Here is a 20,465-nt window from a genome sequence, read left to right as displayed (position 1 = left end):
GCATAATAATAATTATTACTTCTGCTTATAAGCTCTATTGTCAGGAGGTTTATATTGGTATTTGTTAACGTTCACAACAATTCCACAAGGTAGATGTCATTACCTCCATTCTAAAGAGGAGGAAACTAAGGTTCAGACAGGTTGTGGTTTTCCCAGTGACAGAAAGCAAGGTCAAGGCACCGATGGGCTTGAACTTGTCTGTCTCATTCCAAAGTCAGAGTCATTTCACAAGGCTGTGCTGTTAACACCTTCAGGTGAACTTGGAACAACATACCATGGTCAACACAAAATAAACTCCAGACCTCTAGGCTTTCAAGACAGGAATTACTCTTCCCTGTCCCAGGGAAGGGCGCCCACAATGGAAGGCTGCTGCCTTACTTACTTGGTAAATACATCGCAGCTTCAGCAACCCATCGCCTCAGAGATTACCTTTCGTGTGTCTCACCAAGAAGTGCTGAAAGCTCCCCTCAACCCCACCCTCAGAGAAACTAAGGTTTGACAGGCATCTGGAAAGACTGTTGATTCTAGTCTAGAAATCCACAGATACTACTATCCAGCTCCTTCTCAGATGCTTCTTTATCAAAGTTTTATTACCCTCAGCTCAAGGTGCCTCCATCTGGGCATCTCATTACAGAGCAAGGACACTTCAGCCATTTGTAACACCACCACTCAAGCAGGATTTTCAAGGACGGCAGCAGAAATGAGTTGCAAGGGAGCTATAAATTCTCCTTGCCCCCTTTCCCCTCCTCCATACATGTGCTCTCTCAATCCACCTATTTCTTCACAGTCCGCAACTAGATTGCTACTCCGATTCTTCAGCCACATCTCTGACAATCTCATCTCTGCTCATCTATCCGCACTTCCGTTTGCCTGGAACTCATTCTCCCCTGACCGAAATCTATCTTCTGCTTTGAACTGCAATTGCGCTTAATGTTCACTTATCTTTGGGCATTTGTCACATCACATTTCCCATTCCAATTATTCAAAAGCATTCTTTTTCTTCCTCCTATTTGACTATAAACTATGTATGCGACCTTAAACTAAAATACTGCACCAGACACTGGAAATACACACATATAATACATATGTGATAATTTATGGAGATATTTGTGTTTTGTTCTCATTTCTATGGGTGATTTCTCTCCCCCATCCCTAAGAAGGTAACCAGGCCTGAATGTTCTCTAGTTGAAGGCTTCTAAGTTTCAGATCCAAAAATCAACAGTTTCCAGGCACCCAGAGGACAATTTCCAGAAATGCTTTTGAAAAGCGTGGGCTTCTTAGGGGAACTGATCCAGAAGGGAAAGGGACGGGAGTAAGCGCTTTGAATGGGGGAAGCAAAATCTGTGGAGGGAAGGAAGGGTTAGAGAAGGCACCAGGTCTCTGAGAATTTATGGGAGAGTAGAGACCTAGGCTCCTTTTGCATATAGCCCTCCAGGATGAGAAGAATGCTGTGGGAGACTGTCGACTATATACCTTGGCCTTGAGAGCAGTAGTAAGAGTCTGTTTCTTTGAGCAAGTCTGAAACGATCCATTGTGAAGGGCCCACAAAGGCAGGATTCGCACTCACATCCGTATAAGGAACCACCCTAATGATGCAACCATCAGGGATCAAGGACCTGGCCTCTACCCCACTTTTTTTGCGAAGAAACACTTAAGTCAGCAGAAAGCAGTACTATATGTAAAGAGCTAAAACGCTTCATCTTTTAAGACGACTTCTCTGATCAACAACGGCAAATGTTTTAGAGCCTACTATACAGGAAACCGTGGGATACGACTTCTTGGGTAACCTGCTTTGGTCTGGTGCCCTTTGCTAGATTTCAGGTCTCTAATCTGAACCTCACCTCTTAGTTCAAGTCCTGCAATAGCCTTCAGTCTTCCCACTGACCCGTCCTTCCTCAATTTCTCTTCCAAGCTCCCTTTCCTCATCTCCACCCCTCACCCCTGCGTCAGACTCTCCCTTAGCGGTTGCTTTTTCACCCCTAGTCTCCCCTGTGCCCTGTCTCTTCCTCTCTCCTTCCTCCCTTCCTGTTTAGACGGCCTCAATTCTCTCTGGTTCCCAGGCGGGTCTGCTTTTATCTCCATACTTCAGAGAAGCCCCCTCTCCCCCTTGCCCCCATCCACTCTATTAAGCACAGCCCCCACCGCCCCCCCCCCCCCAGCAGCGGCTCAGCCGTTGGAGGGGGCGTGGCCCCGCGAGTAACAGGTCTCCCGCCCCACACTCCGCGGGCCCGCGCGCAGACAAAGACATTCCACAGCCCCCGCCCCCTCCGCGCACTCGGCCAGAGGGGGAGGAGACACGTGTCCCGCTAGCGCCGAGTCACGTGGAAAAGAAAACGAACGGAGCCCGCGGCCACCCGCGCACGCGCACAGAGCTCTGGCCTGGCGGGCTCGGACGGAAAAAGGGAGCGGGGAGGCGACTTCTTCGGGCTCCGAGGCGGTGCGCAAGCGCCGTGGCCCGACCGGGGACTTTGTTCTCCGCGGAGAGACCCAAGGGCGGTGCCGGTGGCTGGCTGCGCACGCGCGCCGCCTCATTTCCGGTGCTCTCTCTCGCTGGGTCGCTCGGGTCGGCTTCGGTCGCCGTCGCTACCGCTCTCCCACACCCGCCAACCGCCGCTGGGGCCTCCGCCGCTGCCGCGTCGCTTCCTCGATCCCTCGATCGCACATCCTCCCCAATGCAGCGCCGGGACGACCCCGCCGGGCGCATGAGCCGGTCCTCGGGCCGCAGCGGCTCCATGGACCCCTCAGGTGCCCACCCCTCAGTGCGTCAGGCGCCGTCTCGGCAGCCGCCGCTGCCTCACCGGTCCCGGGGAGGCGGAGGGGGGTCCCGGGGGGGCGCCCGGGCCTCGCCCGCCACGCAGCCGCCACCGCTGCTGCCGCCCTCGGCCACGGGTCCAGACGCGACAGTGGGCGGTCCGGCGCCGACCCCGCTGCTGCCCCCCTCAGCCACTGCCTCCGTCAAGATGGAGCCGGAGAACAAGTACCTGCCCGAACTTATGGCCGAGAAGGACTCGCTCGATCCGTCCTTCACTCACGCCATGCAGTTGCTGACCGCAGGTGAGCCGGCCTCCGGGGTCCCTCGGGGGCACGGGAGGCAGCGGCTTTGTTCCGCTCGCTTCCCGCCCCCTCGGGTCCAAGGTAGTCGTGAACTCCCCTTCGCCTCTCCTCTTCATCCTCATGCTCGGGAGCCTGGATCCCACCTTCCCATCCCCGCGCAGGGGCGAGGGAGGGATTTCTAGGCTGCAGAGGAGGCCCTAAGGGGGCTTAGCGATCTCTTAGCGCAAAGATCTTGATGGATAGCGCCGAGCTCCCCGCCCCCTTGCCGACCCTTTCCCCTCCCACCCCTGGCAGCTGCCCGGCGCCGCTAGCGCTCCGATGCTTCCAGAAATGAACCTTTATCTCCCTCTTCCCCGCAAAGGGAAAGCTCTTTTGATCTCGGGTGGCGGCAGGCGCCTCAAGGGAGAGTGTAGGAGGTGAAGACAGCCCGAGCGGGGAGGGCCGGAGTGGGGGGCCGGGAGGGAGAGGCCAGGTGAGCCGGGGTGAGGCTCAGGTGCCCTGTCCAGCGCGTCGCGGTCGCAGGGGCCGGGGTGGGGGGGACTTAGCGGTCCTGGAGCTGAAGTTGCTCCGAGGCAGGAGCAACCTGTGGGAATTGGAGCTTGATGTTTCCCCACTCCGATTTCCGACTTCGGCCGATAAAATGATAATTGCTACGGAGCCGGAAGGTTGGATCCGTTTATTTTATACCGTGGGCTCATCCTTCAAGGAGAGGAAAAATAGCCCTAGAGACAGTGAAATGAGATGATTAGAGGGAGGGAAAAGGTGGTGTGCATGACATTTCCAGTGAGGTGGACAAAAATTGAGAGAAGTTGCACGACGCTTCTACCTGAAAGGCTTGGTCTTTTTAGTGTTTTCCTTTGGGCTTCAGGAGTGAAACAGAGGAGGAAGAGTAGGAGTCGTCTTTGTTCTCTGTCTGTAGACCAGCGCTCCTTTCCTGCTCGGCGCCGGCCAATCACCTAGTCGCTCTGATTTCTCCCTAAAGCCGTCTGTTTTGCTCTCACTTCTAGTTAAAACGTTTTAATAAGTATTTCTTATGATACCTAGATTCTATTAAGCGAGTAAAAATTCACAGCCTTCAACGCTGAATGAGTAGTTGGACTCTTTGGCAAGGTCGATAGAATGAACGGATGGTTATGAAAATATCATTTCCCTCCCTTTGTTCTCTATCTCCCAACATTGGTAAAGGGTCTTTTTTTTTTTTTTTTTTTTTTTTTCTCCCCAAAGCCCCCCGGTACATAGTTGTATGTTCTTCGTTGTGGGTCCTTCTAGTTGTGGCATGTGGGACGCTGCCTCAGCGTGGTTTGATGAGCAGTGCCATGTCCGCGCCCAGGATTCGAACCAACGAAACACTGGGCCGCCTGCAGCGGAGCGCGCGAACTTAACCACTCGGCCACGGGGCCAGCCCCAAGGGGTCTTTACTTTTAAACACAATGAACAAAGCACGCAGTGCTCAAGAATAAAAATATTTCTATAAACTGCTTATATTTTCAGCTCAGTGCTTTGCTGTTCTGTAACACAGTCAGATTGTTTGAAACATTACCCGTTCATTGTGTCCTTCTGGCAAGCTCTTTGAGGGCAAAGATTGCCTTTTATCTTTATATTTTTCATACGTCTTGCATATAGCAAACACCAGGTGTTTGAATCTGAAAGCAAATACATGCAGATTTAGGAATGTCAGACTAAATGGTAAAGATTGATGTGGTAGTCTAGTTTTTATTTCCTCAAATCTTTAATCAGTCCAGATTAAAAGCGTGAAAATAGAGTAACAAACCTTCAAACTTGAAGTTGTTGGCTTGGGTTTGAAATTCTGACCATTAACTAGTTACCTGCTCCTAGGAAATTCTCTGAACCCCAGTAACCTCATCTGTAAAGTGGGATGGTGAGTTGTGAGGATTAAATGATGTCTAAAAGCACTACCTCAGTTCTCTGACCTTTTGACCTATTGTCAATAGATAGCACGTCACCACAGTTTCCTTGTAGTTGTAAATCCATGATTCTGAAAAAGGTATGAAAACACAAGGTGTTTTTTTGCCTTTCTGACCACATCAGGTGCCCAGCATGGTGTTTCTCTTTTAAGTAAAAGGTAGTTTCTTAGGATAAACATAAAAAACTATTGATCCTTAAAAGTTACTTATAATTTTCACGCTTCTCTCAGTGCGTAACTTCTGTTACAAGAGAGTGCTCTTTAACTTTTTTAACTTGGGCTCTTTTAATTTTTTTTTTTTTTTTAAGCAAACTGAAATTTTAATTGGAGAAATGGGATTGAGGTAATGCTGGCTTATTGAGAGAACAGATTTGGAATATATGGATACTTCTTAGCATGGATAAGTCTTGATGTATATTGGACCCAGCTTTTAAGGTATTTTTGAATGATCTGGAAAAGGGATTGTAATGAAGTCAACCAACTATGAGGAAGTGAGACTCTGAGAAGACAGACTGGTAGTATCTAAGCTCTGATAAGGATACATGTAAGAAAAATAGAGCTAACGTTTCTTGTGCCAGGCACTGGTTGAGCACTTTACATCAAATATTAAAGTCTTCATGACAATGCTTCGAGGAAGTTATCTTATCCTCACTTTTACAGATGAAGAACCAAAGCACACAGAGATTAAATACTGTGGCTAAGGTAACAAAATTAGGAAACGGCATAACTAGGATTTGAAGTCAGTCCAAGTCTGGATCCACACACCTTATCCTCTCTACCCCCACTATAGTACCAGCAACAAATTGAACTTAAAATATTTTGTACTAATTGGACAAAATATTAAAAGGAAATCTATTTGAATGCATCAGAGTGCTGGCTAACAGAGCAGTGAAGATGACGAGGCCAAGATACAGAAGAAGAAGGAAACAGAGAGCAGAGCCTAGCACTTGGGACCCTGACTCTTCCAGGTACCTCTACCCATTTCCCAAGAGGTGCCACAAGACCCAGACCACTCTTGCTTTACCACCACACAGCTCTCTGTCCCTTTCCCAGCTTTACTTTATTTTGCACTTATCAGCATCTGATGCACCATGTATTGTAGTTATGTGTGTGTTTGTTGACCACCCCTTCTCCTTCGTGGCTAGAGTGCCACCTCCACCAGGGCAGGGATCTTTTGTCTGCTTTGTTCACTGCTGTCTCTCCTGTTCCTTGAAGAGTGCCACACAGAGTGGCCTCTTACTAAATATTTGACAAATTAATATTCCTCTTCATTGCATGATAAAAAAATATCAACACAATTCTGAGGGATTTCGATTTTAAATATAGACTTCTGTATTAGCCAAATTGATATTCAACTATGATGACGATTAAAAGCAGTTGCAGACATGCAAGGGTTCAAGATACCCATGCTTGTTTTCTGAAACAAAAATAACATTATCTGTGTTAAATATTTACGTAATATACGTAAGGTGCTTTTATGTATATCAGTGTTCTTTTTCTGCTTCCTAAAGTTAGGAAAATGTATGTTAGTATAAATGACTCAGGAATAAGTAAGCATTTTTGAGTAGATTAACAATCCTCAGAAGATCTTGAAAGGATACTCAGAAATCTGTCTTCCAAAAGCACCCAGTGGAGAACATTTACAAAGTCTATGGAAACGTCAGAATAGTTAATTCCTGTATTTTATTTACAATATACTACAGAAATATATCTAGACGGTCCCATTTCATTCTACAGGGCTAGCAAAACCTATTAAAACCAGAAAAGTGGAATTGCAAAGGAATATAGATCAAGTATAGGTATAAGTATAAATATTAGGAAAGAAAGAAGCAGAAGTTATCACTATTTGCAATAACTTCGTCGTTATTTACCCAGGAACGTGGTCAGTGATGTGGCTAGTTACAAAATAAAGATGTACAGATCAGTAGGTTTCTGATACATGAGCAGTAGCCAATTAGGAAAGAATTGACGAAATGATCTCATTTTTAGAATACTATCAAATACCTGGGGATAAGCAATAAAAATGAGTTCAAAATGTATATAAATAATTATAACAAACAATAACAATAATATTTAACCTTTGTAGAGCATGTTAACATGTGCCATAAGGTATACTACTCATTAATTCCATCTTCCTTGACCATTCTGTGAGGTAGGAAGAATTTTTATCTCAATATTATAGATGAGGAATATTGGGATCACATATTATCAGTATGTGATAAATAAATTTTTACTGAAGGTGATAAAGGAAGATCTGACAAGAAAAATATGCCATGTCCTGGGCTGGAGTAGGGAGGTCAGGGAAGAACTGGTGTTATAAAGATGACAGAACTTTTAAATTAACATGTTGATTTTTTTGCATTTTCCAAACTAATTCCAGTTGGATTTATTTTTCCAACTTGACATGTTGACTATAAAGTAGCTGAAAGAGTAAATGAAGATAAATGAGAAAAAAAAATTTTGGAGACAGGAAAATAATGAAAACCTGCTACATTGACAACAATTAAGTCAAATAAGACTTAGGGCTTGAGAGGATGTGAATTAGAAGGAACTCTTAAACATTGCTGGTGGAAGTGTGAATTGGTACAGCCACTTTGGGTAACAGTTTGGCATTTCATCTGAAAGCTGAACATTCAAATGCCTTAAAATTCAGCAACACTATTCCTAGGAATATGCCCAAAGAAACTTTTGCACGTGAATGCCTCATTCATAAAGTGGTGCACCTTGTTCACAGAATGGTGCAACTTGTTTCATCATTGGCTGGATACCGTGAGGTTTTCAAAATGAAATATGTATACAACAGTGAAAATGAAAAATACAGTGACATGCAACAATAGGGAAAAATCTTGGAAATTTAATGTTAAGTGAAAAAGTAAGACCCGTAAGGCGTCATACGTGCAGTACAATACTATTTTTATAGAACATAATACTAGCAAGGTTAACTAAAATATTGTTAGCGTACATATTTCTCTGATAAAGCATTTTTTTAACAAAACTAAACTTGTGTTTATCATACTACTCAGCAATTGCACTCTTGGGCATTTATCCCAGAAAAATTAAAGCTTAGGTTCACACAACACCTTTACATGAATGTTCATAGAAGCTTTATTCATTTAGCCAAAAACTGGAAACAAACCATATGTCTCAAATAGGTGAATACTTAAACTGTAGTACATCCATACCATGGAATACTATTCAGCAATAAAAAGTGAATTAGTGATAACTGCAACAACTTAGATGAATCTCAAGAGAATTATGATGAGTGAAAAAAGCCAATCTCAAAAGGTCACATACTATATAATTCCACTAATTTAACATTCTTGAAAAGACAAAATAATAGAGATGGAGAACAGATTAGTTGATGAGGGAGAGATGGAGGGAGGTGACTGTGGCTGTAGAAGCGTAGCACGAGGGTTCCTTGTGATGGAACTGTTCTGTACCTTGACTGTGGTGGTGGTGACATGAATTTGATTAAATTCCATAGAACTAAACACACGCACAAAGAAGTGCATGAAAAATGGTGAAATCTGAGTAAAGTCAGTTGTGTTCATGTTAATTTTGGGGTTACAATATTGTATTATTGATATGCAAAATATTATGAAGAACACTGGGTGAAGGGTATATGAGAGCTCTTATTTTTTAAAACAACATATAAATCTACAAGTATCTCAAAAAGTTGTTTTAAAAAAGCCCTAAACTCTTAAGTTGTGCCCTAAGAAGAGATTTGGGAGACCATGGTCAATATGCCGTAAGAGAGTTTGCCACTATCCTGAAATGTGAGAGTTGAGCTCTTTAGAGGGCTCCTAACTCAGGCTTTGGGGGATTTTTTTGAACCAATACCCACCATCAGTCAACATTGTATGCAAGATAGAGTGTGTTTTTTCTGGGGAGCTAGCCTGTAGCTTTCAGATTCTCAAAGGGGCCCATGACCCAAAAATAATTAAGAAACCTATTGCTTTGTGCTCTTTCTTAAAACAGTAAGTAATTTGATAAGTAAAAAGAATAGAAATTTTTAAATACAAAGATAGTAAGCTTAGTGGACTTGTGATTCCAAAAGGTGGTGCCAACAGAAAAGGTATAGGACAGAGAATTATAAATTTGAGAATGATAAAGTCGCATGAATCATTGCGGAAATTTGGAGATGTTGATAGTCCATTTCTTTCACTCAGTAAACGTTTCTAGATGCCTGTTGTGACTGAGGCATTGTACTAAGAATGGCAGACACTCAGTTTAGTGATGGAAGGGGTCTAGAAATCATTAACAGGGGAAGGAGTACTGTGGTTAGAAGTATGAACCAAGTGCATTGACAGTCTAGAGGAGGGCGTGACCCCTGACCTTTTGAAGCACATATCCTATGACTCTTGCCCTCCTACAAACACTATCTCTGGACACCTGAAAGCTTGACCATTGTCTTCCTCTTTATGCAGCCTTTATCATATGTTCAGTTAATGAATGTAGTGGTAATCTGTTTAGTTAAGCCAGTCCAGTTGATAAAATTTGTATATAATTTTTACAGACTTCTCTAGTATTAACATTTCATGTTCATTAAATCTCTCTCTCCTCTTTTATCTTCCTTTTTAAAAGTAAGAAGGGAAGACTAAGAGAGGTCCAATGACTTGGCCTGAGGTCACACACAAAGCATGTAACAGAGTTAGGAGTTAAACTCAGTTCTGTCTAGCTTCAAAACCCGTGCTTTTTGCTCTGAGACAGGCATTTAAGAAGCAGTCCTCATCCTTCGGAGCTTACAGTCTGGTTGTGATAGGACCTACCAAAAACGGAAAAATTAAGTTACAGTAAAAGAGTAAAAGAAATGCCACAAGATAAGTTGAATTTGCTGACTGATGTAAAGAGTAACCTGAGTTTAAATACTTGCTCTGTCGCTATTTAGTTGTGTGATCTTGGACAAGTTATATAACTTTTCTGAGCCCAGGGCTCTTTACCTATTAAATGAGGATATTTCTGGTTATAAATACAAAATTCCAGACATGTAAAAGGCACTGGATATAAGATAGGATTATTGTAGACATCTGGCTAGGAAATGTGGGTCCCTCTATGTGTTGTTTACACCTGAGCTTTTCTTTCTTAGGACATCCAGCGTCTCCCGAGGCCCAGGCAAAGATCATTCAAAGGAGTCAGTTTCAACAAAGTTGTCTAGAAGTACTTTTGCCTGAGGGCAAGCCATTTTGGTGAAGCTTCTCTTTGATTTTTTTTTTTCCTTCCCATTACAGCCTGCTCCTAGCTCTCCAAGAGAAGTGAGGCCAAGGAGAGAAATATAGAATTGAAAAGAAAAAGAAAAGCGAGATCAGGCAACTGAACATCTGAGGCACCCACAGAGCCCTTTCATTGCTTTTAGCACATGACAGTGTCTAAGGGTATAAACTTCCTAGAATTTTACAAAATCAGCTCACTCTTATTTAAATAAAGTGCCCCCTTCCCCTACAATCCCCTCGTTGAGAGGCAATAATAAAAGCATGAGGTTTGAAGTTAGAGAAAATCTGGGTTTAATCCTTATTCTGGTACTGTAACAGCTTTGTGGCTTAGAGATTTAGCTTCTCTGAGTTTGTTTCCTCAATTATAAGATGGGGATAGTACCAGCTACCTCACTGAGTAATTTTTTAGGATATATGAGGTAATATTTGTACAGTATTTGAGACATAGTAGGCACTGAATGAATGTTCAGTCCTTCCCCTTCCGGACATGGAAGATGACCCTCTTGAAGGCTCGGGTTGCCTCTTAGTCTTTTGTTTTGTCTGATAAACTCCTCCTGATTCTCTCTTTTCAGTTCTGTTTTATTTAAATTGTTATTCTTTGAATTCTCTAAAAATACTTTAATATTGTTTTTTAAATTGTGAGATAAATTGGAAAGGGATTCTATTTAAGATCTGACTAGTTCAAAATATTGCAGAAGGATCCATGTTATAGAAAAGCCTTAAATTCACAGGGTGCATTACAATGCATATAAACAAACCTTTCTGCTGGGTTCAATTTTTGCAGCCCTGCTTCCTGTAGGAGTACAGCAGATTAACAGACTTTGAGTCTTATCTTCCTGCACTGACCAAGTAAAGTTTCTGGAAAGTGGTATAAAATGCAGCTGAAGGGTCTAACTAGATGATAGCAATTAGGATACACAGGGACATAGATAAAATGAAGTATGTAATTTGTTCTACTTTTTCTTTTTTTTTAAGGAAGATTAGCCCTGAGCTAACATCTGCTGCAATCCTCCTCTTTTTGCTGAGGAAGACTGGCCCTGAGCTCACATCCATGCCCATCTTCCTCTACTTTATATGTGGGATGCCTGCCACAGCATGGCTTGCTAAGCGGTGCCATGTCCGCACCTGGGATCCGAACTGGCAAACCCTGGGCCGCCAAATCAGAATGTGTGAACTTAACCGCTGCGCCACTGGGCTGGCCCCTGTTCCACATTTTTAGAATCTCTTCAGTGATGTTTTCAGATCAGAAATGTGACTTGTTCCTTTAGGACGTTTGATGGTTAAGCACCCAGTTTTCCAGCCTGGAAGCTCAAGAGGAGAGGTATACAGAGATGGTAGTCTCAAAACTAGTGGCTAGAAAAAGTTACTATTAGCAGTAGGTGGGAAGGGGTGGAGGTCAGGATATACCACCAGGAAAACAGCAAACAAACAGGATGTTGAATGAAGCATTTAGTCTGTTAATTTTAAGGTCAAATTTGTTTTCTATTCCAAGCAATGAAACATAGGAGTGTGAAGAGCACTGTCATTTACTGTTCTTCTCATAGGAGTAAAGGTTTAGTTAAGAATATTTACCATATGCTGGGCCTGGCCCCGTGGCGTAGCAGTTAAGTTCGAGCGCTCCACTTTGGTGGAAAGCGGCCTGGGGTTTGCCTGTTCAGATCTCCGGAACGGATATACGCACTGCTTCTCAAGCCATGCTGTGGCAGGCTTCCCACATGTAAAGTAGAGGAAGATGGGCACAGAAGTTAGCTCAGGGCTCTTCCTTAAAAAAATAATCAATATAATGAGCAGTATTAATTGTCAAAAAGACAGGGAGTATGTGCTCTTGGGCCTGAGTGGGCCAGTTAGCTCACCAAATACTATAACATCTGAAATTAGGTTGTTTAATAAACAGAACTCTTGAGTTTGAAATTCTGAACTCTTATGAAGTCTGTCAGAGTCAAAATAACTTTCTTTCATCTGTGTACGTCACAGCTGAACTTAGTCTGAACAGTTATTTTTAAACTAACAGTTAAAGGTGTAGATTTGCAGAATGTGTTTGAGGTAGTATATCTGGATACCTTTAAACCACTGGTTTTCAAAGTGTGGTTCCTAGGCCAGCAATACCAGCATCACCTGGTAACTTGTTAGAACTGTAAATCCCTAATACAAATCCCAGGCTGGAGTTGGGGCCCAGCAGTCTAGTTTAACAAGTCCTCCAGGTGATTCTGATGCAGGCAAGTTTGAGAACCTTTGCCTTAAAGTTGTAGAAGATAGAAACACAATGTGAGAATATTATGAGGAGAAAATTCTGTGTTATTTAGAATGTTCCAGTGATTTTAGGGAGTATCAATTTCTTATTTTGACTGCTCGCAGTGCACTATATAACCTTTTAGTTTTTGTTCATTGCCTGCACACTTTGCCCCGTCTCTGTTGGTACTCTTGTCACTTTACTTAACTGTGCTTCATGGCCAGCTTCATAGACTGGGAACTAGTGTATAAACCTAGTGAAGATGGGGACCATATCTGACTTGTTCTCTTGTATCTCCTGTGCTTTGCAGGATAGGTGCCTGGTTCTTAGTAAATGTTGCGTAGAGGTTAATGATCATACCTGTATCTCTCCCTTCATCTGCCTCTCCACAGGAAGCTCTCAAACTTGCAATCACTGAATGAATGAAATTCCCCAATGATAGGAAATTGTTTTGGATATTCAAGTTCTTTCTGATGAAACTGTCTTTACCTGCGAGTTCAAAGTATCTTGGTGCATTTTTTTTTTTTTACTTTAGGACATAAACTGAATTTGGGCTAGATAATGTTGACTGTATATTAAGCTCTTCCTAAGAAATGGGCTTTAATTAGCGTGTGTATATATGTTATTTTATTGTCTTTATAGCAACCTCATGAGGTATATATTGCCTCCATTTCACAAATAAGGAAACCAAAATTCAGAACAATTAAATAACTTTTCAGAGTTCACGCAACTAGTGAGTGGCAGAGTTAAGAGCCAGGTCTTTCAAACTTTTAGGGGCTACTACAATCCAAAGCACCACTGTCAAAGTAGGATTTTAACTGAACACTCCATCATATAGTTAAATTACTGACTTTTGTTTCTTCATAAATATATGACTTTGTGTTTTTTCTTGGTGCAGATTTTTTATTTTTTTAGTCCATTTCTTTTCCCCATCCTCACCCCATTAGTCTTGTAAAAATCCATTTATTCTTAAGAAACATTTGAATGTGTCCCATGTACAGTCTTCAGGTGGGGGTGGAAGAGCAAACTGCTATTGTTAGAAGCAGGCTTTGGGTTTTCTAGTCGGCTTCGTATAACTTTGGTGCTTTCAGCCAGTCTGTATCTGAAATTAGCACATTCTTCTGAACTATTTGGTCTCATTATACAGCACTCCATGTTATTGCTGTAAGCAGACTTGGAGATTTGCCTTTATTTACCAGAAGAAAAGTAAATTAAATTCTATTTGTCCTATTCAGAAATTGAGAAGATTCAGAAAGGGGATTCAAAAAAGGATGATGAGGAGAATTACTTGGATTTATTTTCTCACAAGAACATGAAGTTGAAGGAGCGGGTACTGATACCTGTCAAGCAGTATCCCAAGGTAAGGCAAAAAGTGCCTCACTTCTTTGAGTTATCTTTGTAGATGCAAGAGTCATGGGCTGTAATAAAGACTTCTGGAGATTGTGATGTATCAGAAACTTAAGCCTGTGAAGCTTCTCTCATACTTGCAGTACCTGTTTTTGGCAGTTGAAACATCTAAGTCCATAACTAATAGCTTAGCTACATCCAGGAAGGAAATATAATCATCTTTTTGTTATCAAAAAGAGTTTCTTGGGGCCGGCCGGGTGGCGCAGCAGTTAAGTTCACATGTTTTGCTTCGGCAGCCCGGGGTTCACTGGCTCGGATCCCAGGTGCAGACATGGCACTGCTTGGCAAGCCATGCTGTGGCAGGTGTCCCACGTATAAAGTAGAGGAAGATGGGCACAGATGTTAGCTCAGGGCCAGTCTTCCTCAGCAAAAAGAGGAGGATTGCAGCAGCTGTTAGCTCAGGGCTAATCTTCCTTAAAAAGAGAGAAGAAAGTGTTTCTTTCTCAAATGTTTGTTCAGGCTCCAAGTTCAAAGGAAAAAAAGTGAACCCCGAGGAGTTGCTCTCTGTCAAAAGATTGACCTGAAATCTAAATAAAGGAAATATAACACAAATCCTTGACTGGATGAGTTAATTTTATTTCTTACTCAAAGTTTTACTTTTAAATAAATGCTTTCTTCTTCTTCTCCTCCCCTCCTCCCTCTCTCCTCCCCCTTCTCCACCCTCGTCTGCCTCCTCCCTTTCCTCCTTCTCCTTTTCCTTCTCCTCCTCCTCCTTTTTTCCTTTTTTTGGGAAAGCAATCAGTTATATTTAGTTTACTAAACCAGTGCTACCAAAGGTGCCATATGTCTCTTCTGTTCTGAGGTAACTGCCTAAAAAATGTTTATGTATGTTAAAGTACAAAGAGAAGTAAAAAGGGTTACAGTGTGATATTATGGAGGGAGCACCAGACTACATCAGGAAACCGGAATTCAAGTCTAGGAACTGCCACTTTTAGTATAACCTTAGGCTAATTACTTCATCAGAATATCCTTCAGTAAAATGGAAATGGTAATACTCTATTTTAGAGGGTTGTTGAGGACAAATGAGATAAATACACACGGAAATGTTTTATAGGACCATATGTATTTAGAAATCTGTTTTTATTTTCTGTCAGTTCAATTTTGTGGGAAAGATCCTTGGACCACAAGGGAATACAATTAAAAGACTGCAAGAAGAGACTGGTGCAAAGATTTCTGTTTTGGGAAAGGGCTCGATGAGAGACAAAGCCAAGGTAAGCTCACGTTAGTGAGGCAAGAGGATACCTGCATACCTTTTCAGTAGCCAGAGTCCAGTATGGCTGCCTTATGGGAGCCAGCACTTGTATATGTACAGAGTGTGACTCCTTTAAATTAGCGTTGGATGTTAACAGATTATAGACCAAATTAATTTACTTGATTGGCAACCCTGGAAGAGCCAAGGTGTGCCCTGGTGATTGTTTTCTTCCTGACTTTTGACTGCATAGTAATGGAAACAGCAGTAGCGACTTTGGCATTAGTAAGCGTATCTGTGAAAGCTTGGAAGGAGGTTCTAAAACTTAGCCAGACTAAAGACAGTAAAATGTGAACAGCATATTCCCTTTCTGGTAACATGGGAAAGTGAGAACCATAGTGTTGTGAGTGCAGGTGAATCTGAGGATTAGTTAGCTGGTTTGTTTTACAGCCAGCTGGAATGTGAGGCCCACTAAAAGAAAGTATTCCAACAGAAACTCCAAGCAATCCTGACAGCAGAACCTAATCTTTGTTTTTTCCATGCCATAGCCCCATACTCTTTGTAAGTGCCAAGAAACTTCCCACCAAAACAGAACAGTCTTAGCCTTCTAGGATCAGCTTTTTAAATGAGACATACTGCTGCAGCCTAAAAACTGACTCAGGCTTCCTTTTATGCAGCCTAATTGATGAACATTGTTTTCTCAGACCCTCTTCTTTTGTCCAGTCACATTTCTCACTAGATGAATACAGTCAGGGCTGAGGTTTGTTATTCTAGCTAATGAGATTTCCTTCTCTTTGTCCTGACTACTTTCCTCCCCTAGAACTTGAGTTCCGCGACCATTTACGCAGATAAGAAGAGCCTGGTGATTAACAGCTCTGCCTGGGATTTAAAAGCAAATATTTGGCAATGAATGAATGAATGAATGAATGCTTGACAAGTGCAGTTATCTGCATGGAGACCAGTATTAAGTTTGTCTCTTCTATACCTTGTTAATAAGAGCTCCAGTGAATACATGGGGGATTCAAGACAACAGTTAACTTTTAGCAGCAGACCAATTGCAGATTTAGCAGGTTGTCTAAATTACTATTCTCCAGAGCTTTTTTACTTTCTTCCTACACTTTTATTGCTTTTCTTAGATGTTGAGGTTATTTCTTGATGTTCCTTTTCCCTTGAGGTGAAGGTATCATTTTCTAATCCGTGTGATGTGATGTTTTTCTCTGTTTTCCATAGGAGGAAGAGTTGCGCAAAGGTGGAGACCCCAAATATGCCCACTTGAATATGGATCTGCATGTCTTCATTGAAGTCTTTGGACCGCCATGTGAGGCTTATGCTCTTATGGCCCATGCTATGGAGGAAGTCAAGAAGTTTCTAGTACCAGTAAGGAAATCCATATCCTATGTCTTTTGAGCAAGAGAGATCTGGGATTTTGTGCTGTTGCCAAGGCAGGGGTTATCAACCAAGTTCTCTGATAACCCGAAATTGCATACCAAATTCTGCATTTGTGTTTGTATTTCTGAGGTCATCCATTACTTGTACCTAGTTCTCAAAGCACTGTGCCCCAAGGCCACTCTACCCTTCCTTGTCCAGTGTGGTTTTAATTGTATACCAGTATCTGTTGTCAGTATCCTGAATCCACATGTGTCTGGGAGGCTAACATCTGGTTAACAAAGATTTATCAGGGTCTTCACTGAGCTGAGTATTTTGGTACTAGTGTGTAACCGAGAGGTTATGATAGGAAAATGAGTAAGAGGGTCATAAACCCCCTGCATTCAAGGGTTTGTGTTCTAGACACTAAAGAGTCTAGAGGATAGTAGCAAGAAGCTTATATACTTAAAGTGTTACTGGATTAAATTCTGACCTGGGTACATGTAGGGCTTTCTCTCCTGAAGGAGTTTGCTCAAGTAGAGTTTGATTTGAAGGAGGCTTGATTGTTACAAGCTTGACTGTTGATGATGTTGAAACAAACTGATGTGCAGCTCCGTTCAGAATATAACTAAGGCCCAGAAAGAGTTGAGACAGACCATGTTACCTGTCACGTTTCAGAGGGTTCGTTCTTTGAATAAGTAGAAAATGATGCAATTTTGGCCTTTTTAGCAAGCCCTGGTGGTTGTCAGAGTTAACATACGACTGTTGAATATTTAATAACCACGGGAGAATCTGGAACCTTAGGAAGCGTTTGGAATACTATTCAACTAGAATTGAGTAAGCATCATATTTCTTCACTAAAACTAAGGGGAGGTGAGAGAGAGTTCTAGGTTTTCTTGTCTATGTAAAATGAGGGAGTTGGAAGTAAATGTGTCAGAGGATGTGAGAATCGGTAGAGCAAAAATTTATAGGCAGTGTGTGCCTCTAATGCTGAGCTCCAAGGCTGCCAGCACTATCTCAGATGCCTCAGCAGCTGCTTCGCTTCCAAGTACTCATCATTAGAGTGTTCACTCTGAAACAGCCAGTTTAAAACATCCCAGAGAAAAACTCAGAGCTGGCAAATTTTCCCTTGAGGGAATTCTTTTTACTCTTTTTGAGGTGTTGTATCGAAGCATCCTGAGCCACTCAGTTTCTGAAGGACCACAGGGGAATGGTCATCTCCTCTTTGTCATCAGTCTCAGCATATTTCTCAAAAAGGATAGGTTTTCAAGGCTCCCATGTAAGTGGATCTTCGAAAAAGATGCCTGCCTGGAAGATCTGGGTTTCCTCAGTGTTGATTTGGCAGTTGGAAGAATCTGAGCAAATGGACTGTCGCTGGTCACTTGATTCTCCAGTGTGAGTCTCAAGGAACAGTAATGTGTAAGGTAGGAGGAAGTGAAGAGTTGAGTGGGGCATTTCTCTGTGGTGACTAGAATCTTCTGTTCTTGAAGCTGTGTCACCTGGGATATATAAAAATACTTCAGGTAGTAAGACTGAATGGCTCTCATCAGGAAATATGTGAAAAGATTTGCAAATGGTATTTGACTCAGTTCTTCCTTCTTGTGAAGAAAAAAAGTGAGCCTATTTTTGCATCCATGACCAGAGTCCTCCATTTTCCCCTTAGAACCATTAACTGTACCAGAGAGGCTTCCTGGGATGGTAGGAAGAGCACTGGACTGGGAGCTTTATCTGCATCATCTTGGACAAGTTGTTATTTCACTTTCTGAGCCTCAGTTTCCTTGTTCTTCCCAAACGTTTGTTCCCTATCTGGTAGATGCCTAATACTGTGCCTTGGGTCTAAAGATACAGGAATGGTTCCTGAAGAGCTTACAGTCTAGTGAGAAAGACAGATAATTCTAGAAAGATGTGGTAAGTGGGTAGGGAAAACTATGTGGTGCTTTGGGTAAAGTGAAGGAAGTAGGGGTGGTGGCATCAAGGGAAGGTTTTTCAAAAGAGGTAATATTTTAGACTGTCTTGTGAGAGTGAGTGCGAGTTCCTCAGTTGGACAAAAAAGGCAATATAGTCTAATGATTTAAAGCCTAGATTTTGGAGACAGGTAATTTTTTTTTTCTAATAGTTCATTTTATTTTAGTAAGATTTTCTTCTATAATGCCAAAATAGGCTTCTTACACATTGTAACTTGATTTATCTAATTACATTCCAGTAATGAGTTAAAAATGAAATTGAACTCAGGACTAACAAGTTTTGCTTTTTAAAAATGTAGTTTCCATAAAATAAGTTTTATAGAAATTTAAATATAAAAAGTTAATGCAGTGATTTCAGCTTACCAGGATTGAAGATTCTTTGCTTTATGAAAGCTTTTATATATTCCTTTAGTAAGTGATGTTTAAAGGTAGCCTAAAAATGTTATATGGGATGTTTTTTATAATGCACCTGTCTGATTCTGTCAGCAAGTAATAATCTACAATGCAAAAATTACTGAAAACGTACTCATCATGCCTTGCAGAACTATGGGACTGTGTAGCTTAAATTTAAACAGAGTTCTAAAGAAATTATTTAAGACATAGAATCAAGATGGAGGTATTCTTGGCCTTCCAAGTTAGTGAAGACTTTAATGCCTTTCGATACATTTTTAAAAATACATTTTAGATGATAACGAAGAGACCTGTAGAAACATAGGTTTCATTGTACTTCTTCAAGTTATAGTCCATGTCCAACAAAATAGCAACATTTCATGAAAAATGGGTAAATATGATAGATGATATAAAAAAATGTGTAAATATGGTAGATAATAGAGTATTCTTTATGCAATTCATAATAAAGTCCTTAATTTGGGAAAGTTAGAACATGTCTTGACTGTCATGTGTGAGATATAATTTACCAGGAATTATTCAACATGTGGCATTTTAGCTAATGGGGTGATATTTGCTTTGGTAATAATTGGACTCAAGGGGCATCTAATCTGTTTTCTGCAGGCTTGTTAGGAAAGATGTCATAAGAATACAGTAATAAATGTTCAGTAAATTCACAGAACTTAAATTGTTAGTAAATAGGTGAGTCTTTTAATAAGTTCACCTGGGGGCTGGCCCCATGGCCGAGTGGTTAAGTTCGCCCACTCTGCTTCAGTGGCCCAGGGTTTCGCCAGTTCGAATCTTGGGCGCGGACATGACACTGCTTTTCAAGCCATGCTGAGGTGGCATCCCATATGCCACAACTAGAAGGACCCACAACTAAAAATACACAACTATGTACCAGGGGGCTTTGGGAGAAAAAGGAAAAATAAAATCTTTCAAAAAAAAATGTTCACCTGTATTAAAACTGTATATATGAAATGAAAAAGTTACAGTGTTTGTGACCTCTAATAAAATTCTCTGGCTTTGTTATAATAATAGTTAAGTATTGGGCCGGCCCCGTGGTGCAGCAGTTAAGTGCGCACATTCTGCTTCTCGGCAGCCCACGGTTCGCCGGTTCAGATCTTGGGTGCAGAGACGGCAATGCTTGGCAAAAAGCCATGCTGTGGTAGGTGTCCCACGTATAAAGTGGAGGAAGATGGGCATGGATGTTAGCTCAGGGCCAGTCTTCCTCAGCAAAAAGGTGAGGATTGGCAGTAGTTAGCTCAGGGCTAATCTTCCTCAAAAAAAAAAAAAACTTTTGAATATTGATATGTTTTCAAGTTTACAGATGAACATGATTAAAATATATTTAAAGTAAAGTGTATTTAAAGTAAAATGTTACTTCAGAATACCTAGATTTGTAAATTTGTGAAAACATACTTTCGCTTAGAGGAGTACTGGTGGATTAAAGAATTTGGAACACTGTTCTGAAAATAAGAAACAAAATAATCTTAAGGAAAAACAAAAATAGAGACTATATATAGTTATTAAAGTTTTTAACACTTCATACCAGCAGACATAAGCAGGCTTAGGGTATAAAGGAAACTATTGAAAGCAAAAGAGAAATATATCATATTTCATGATAAAGTTAAGTATTTTTTCTAAGTTTCTATTTTGGCACTCATCTGTTTCATAATCTAGCTGTCAAGAACTAATTGCTCATCTTGAAACACTCATTGATGTATTTCATTGA

The 20,465-nt window shown here is 41.6% G+C and overlaps 1 protein-coding gene across 4 annotated transcripts in view; it reads left to right on the top strand.

The window, feature by feature from the left end:
- Positions 1 to 2,272: 2,272 nt before the first annotated feature.
- KHDRBS1 (KH RNA binding domain containing, signal transduction associated 1) overlaps positions 2,273 to 20,465 on the top strand; it is a 37,475-nt gene continuing 19,282 nt past the window's right edge. For 3 of the 4 annotated variants that reach the window (XR_011537477.1, XR_011537479.1, XR_011537478.1), the window contains exons 1-4: positions 2,274 to 3,054; positions 13,654 to 13,778; positions 14,920 to 15,036; positions 16,245 to 16,391. Coding sequence is in view for 1 of the 4 variants with exons in the window: in XM_008521891.2 (XP_008520113.2) it covers positions 2,673 to 3,054; positions 13,654 to 13,778; positions 14,920 to 15,036; positions 16,245 to 16,391 (771 nt within the window). In the remaining 3 variants the exon portion in view is untranslated. Of the gene's footprint in view, positions 3,055 to 13,653; positions 13,779 to 14,919; positions 15,037 to 16,244; positions 16,392 to 20,465 lie in introns of all 4 variants that reach the window. The other variant, XM_008521891.2, reaches the window with a different exon arrangement.

The sequence above is a fragment of the Equus przewalskii genome, chromosome 2, assembly GCF_037783145.1.
Source record: "Equus przewalskii isolate Varuska chromosome 2, EquPr2, whole genome shotgun sequence".
NCBI lineage: Eukaryota > Metazoa > Chordata > Mammalia > Perissodactyla > Equidae > Equus > Equus przewalskii.
The sequence above is the reverse complement of the archived record's forward strand: the minus strand, read 5'-3'. Positions and strand labels throughout refer to the sequence as shown.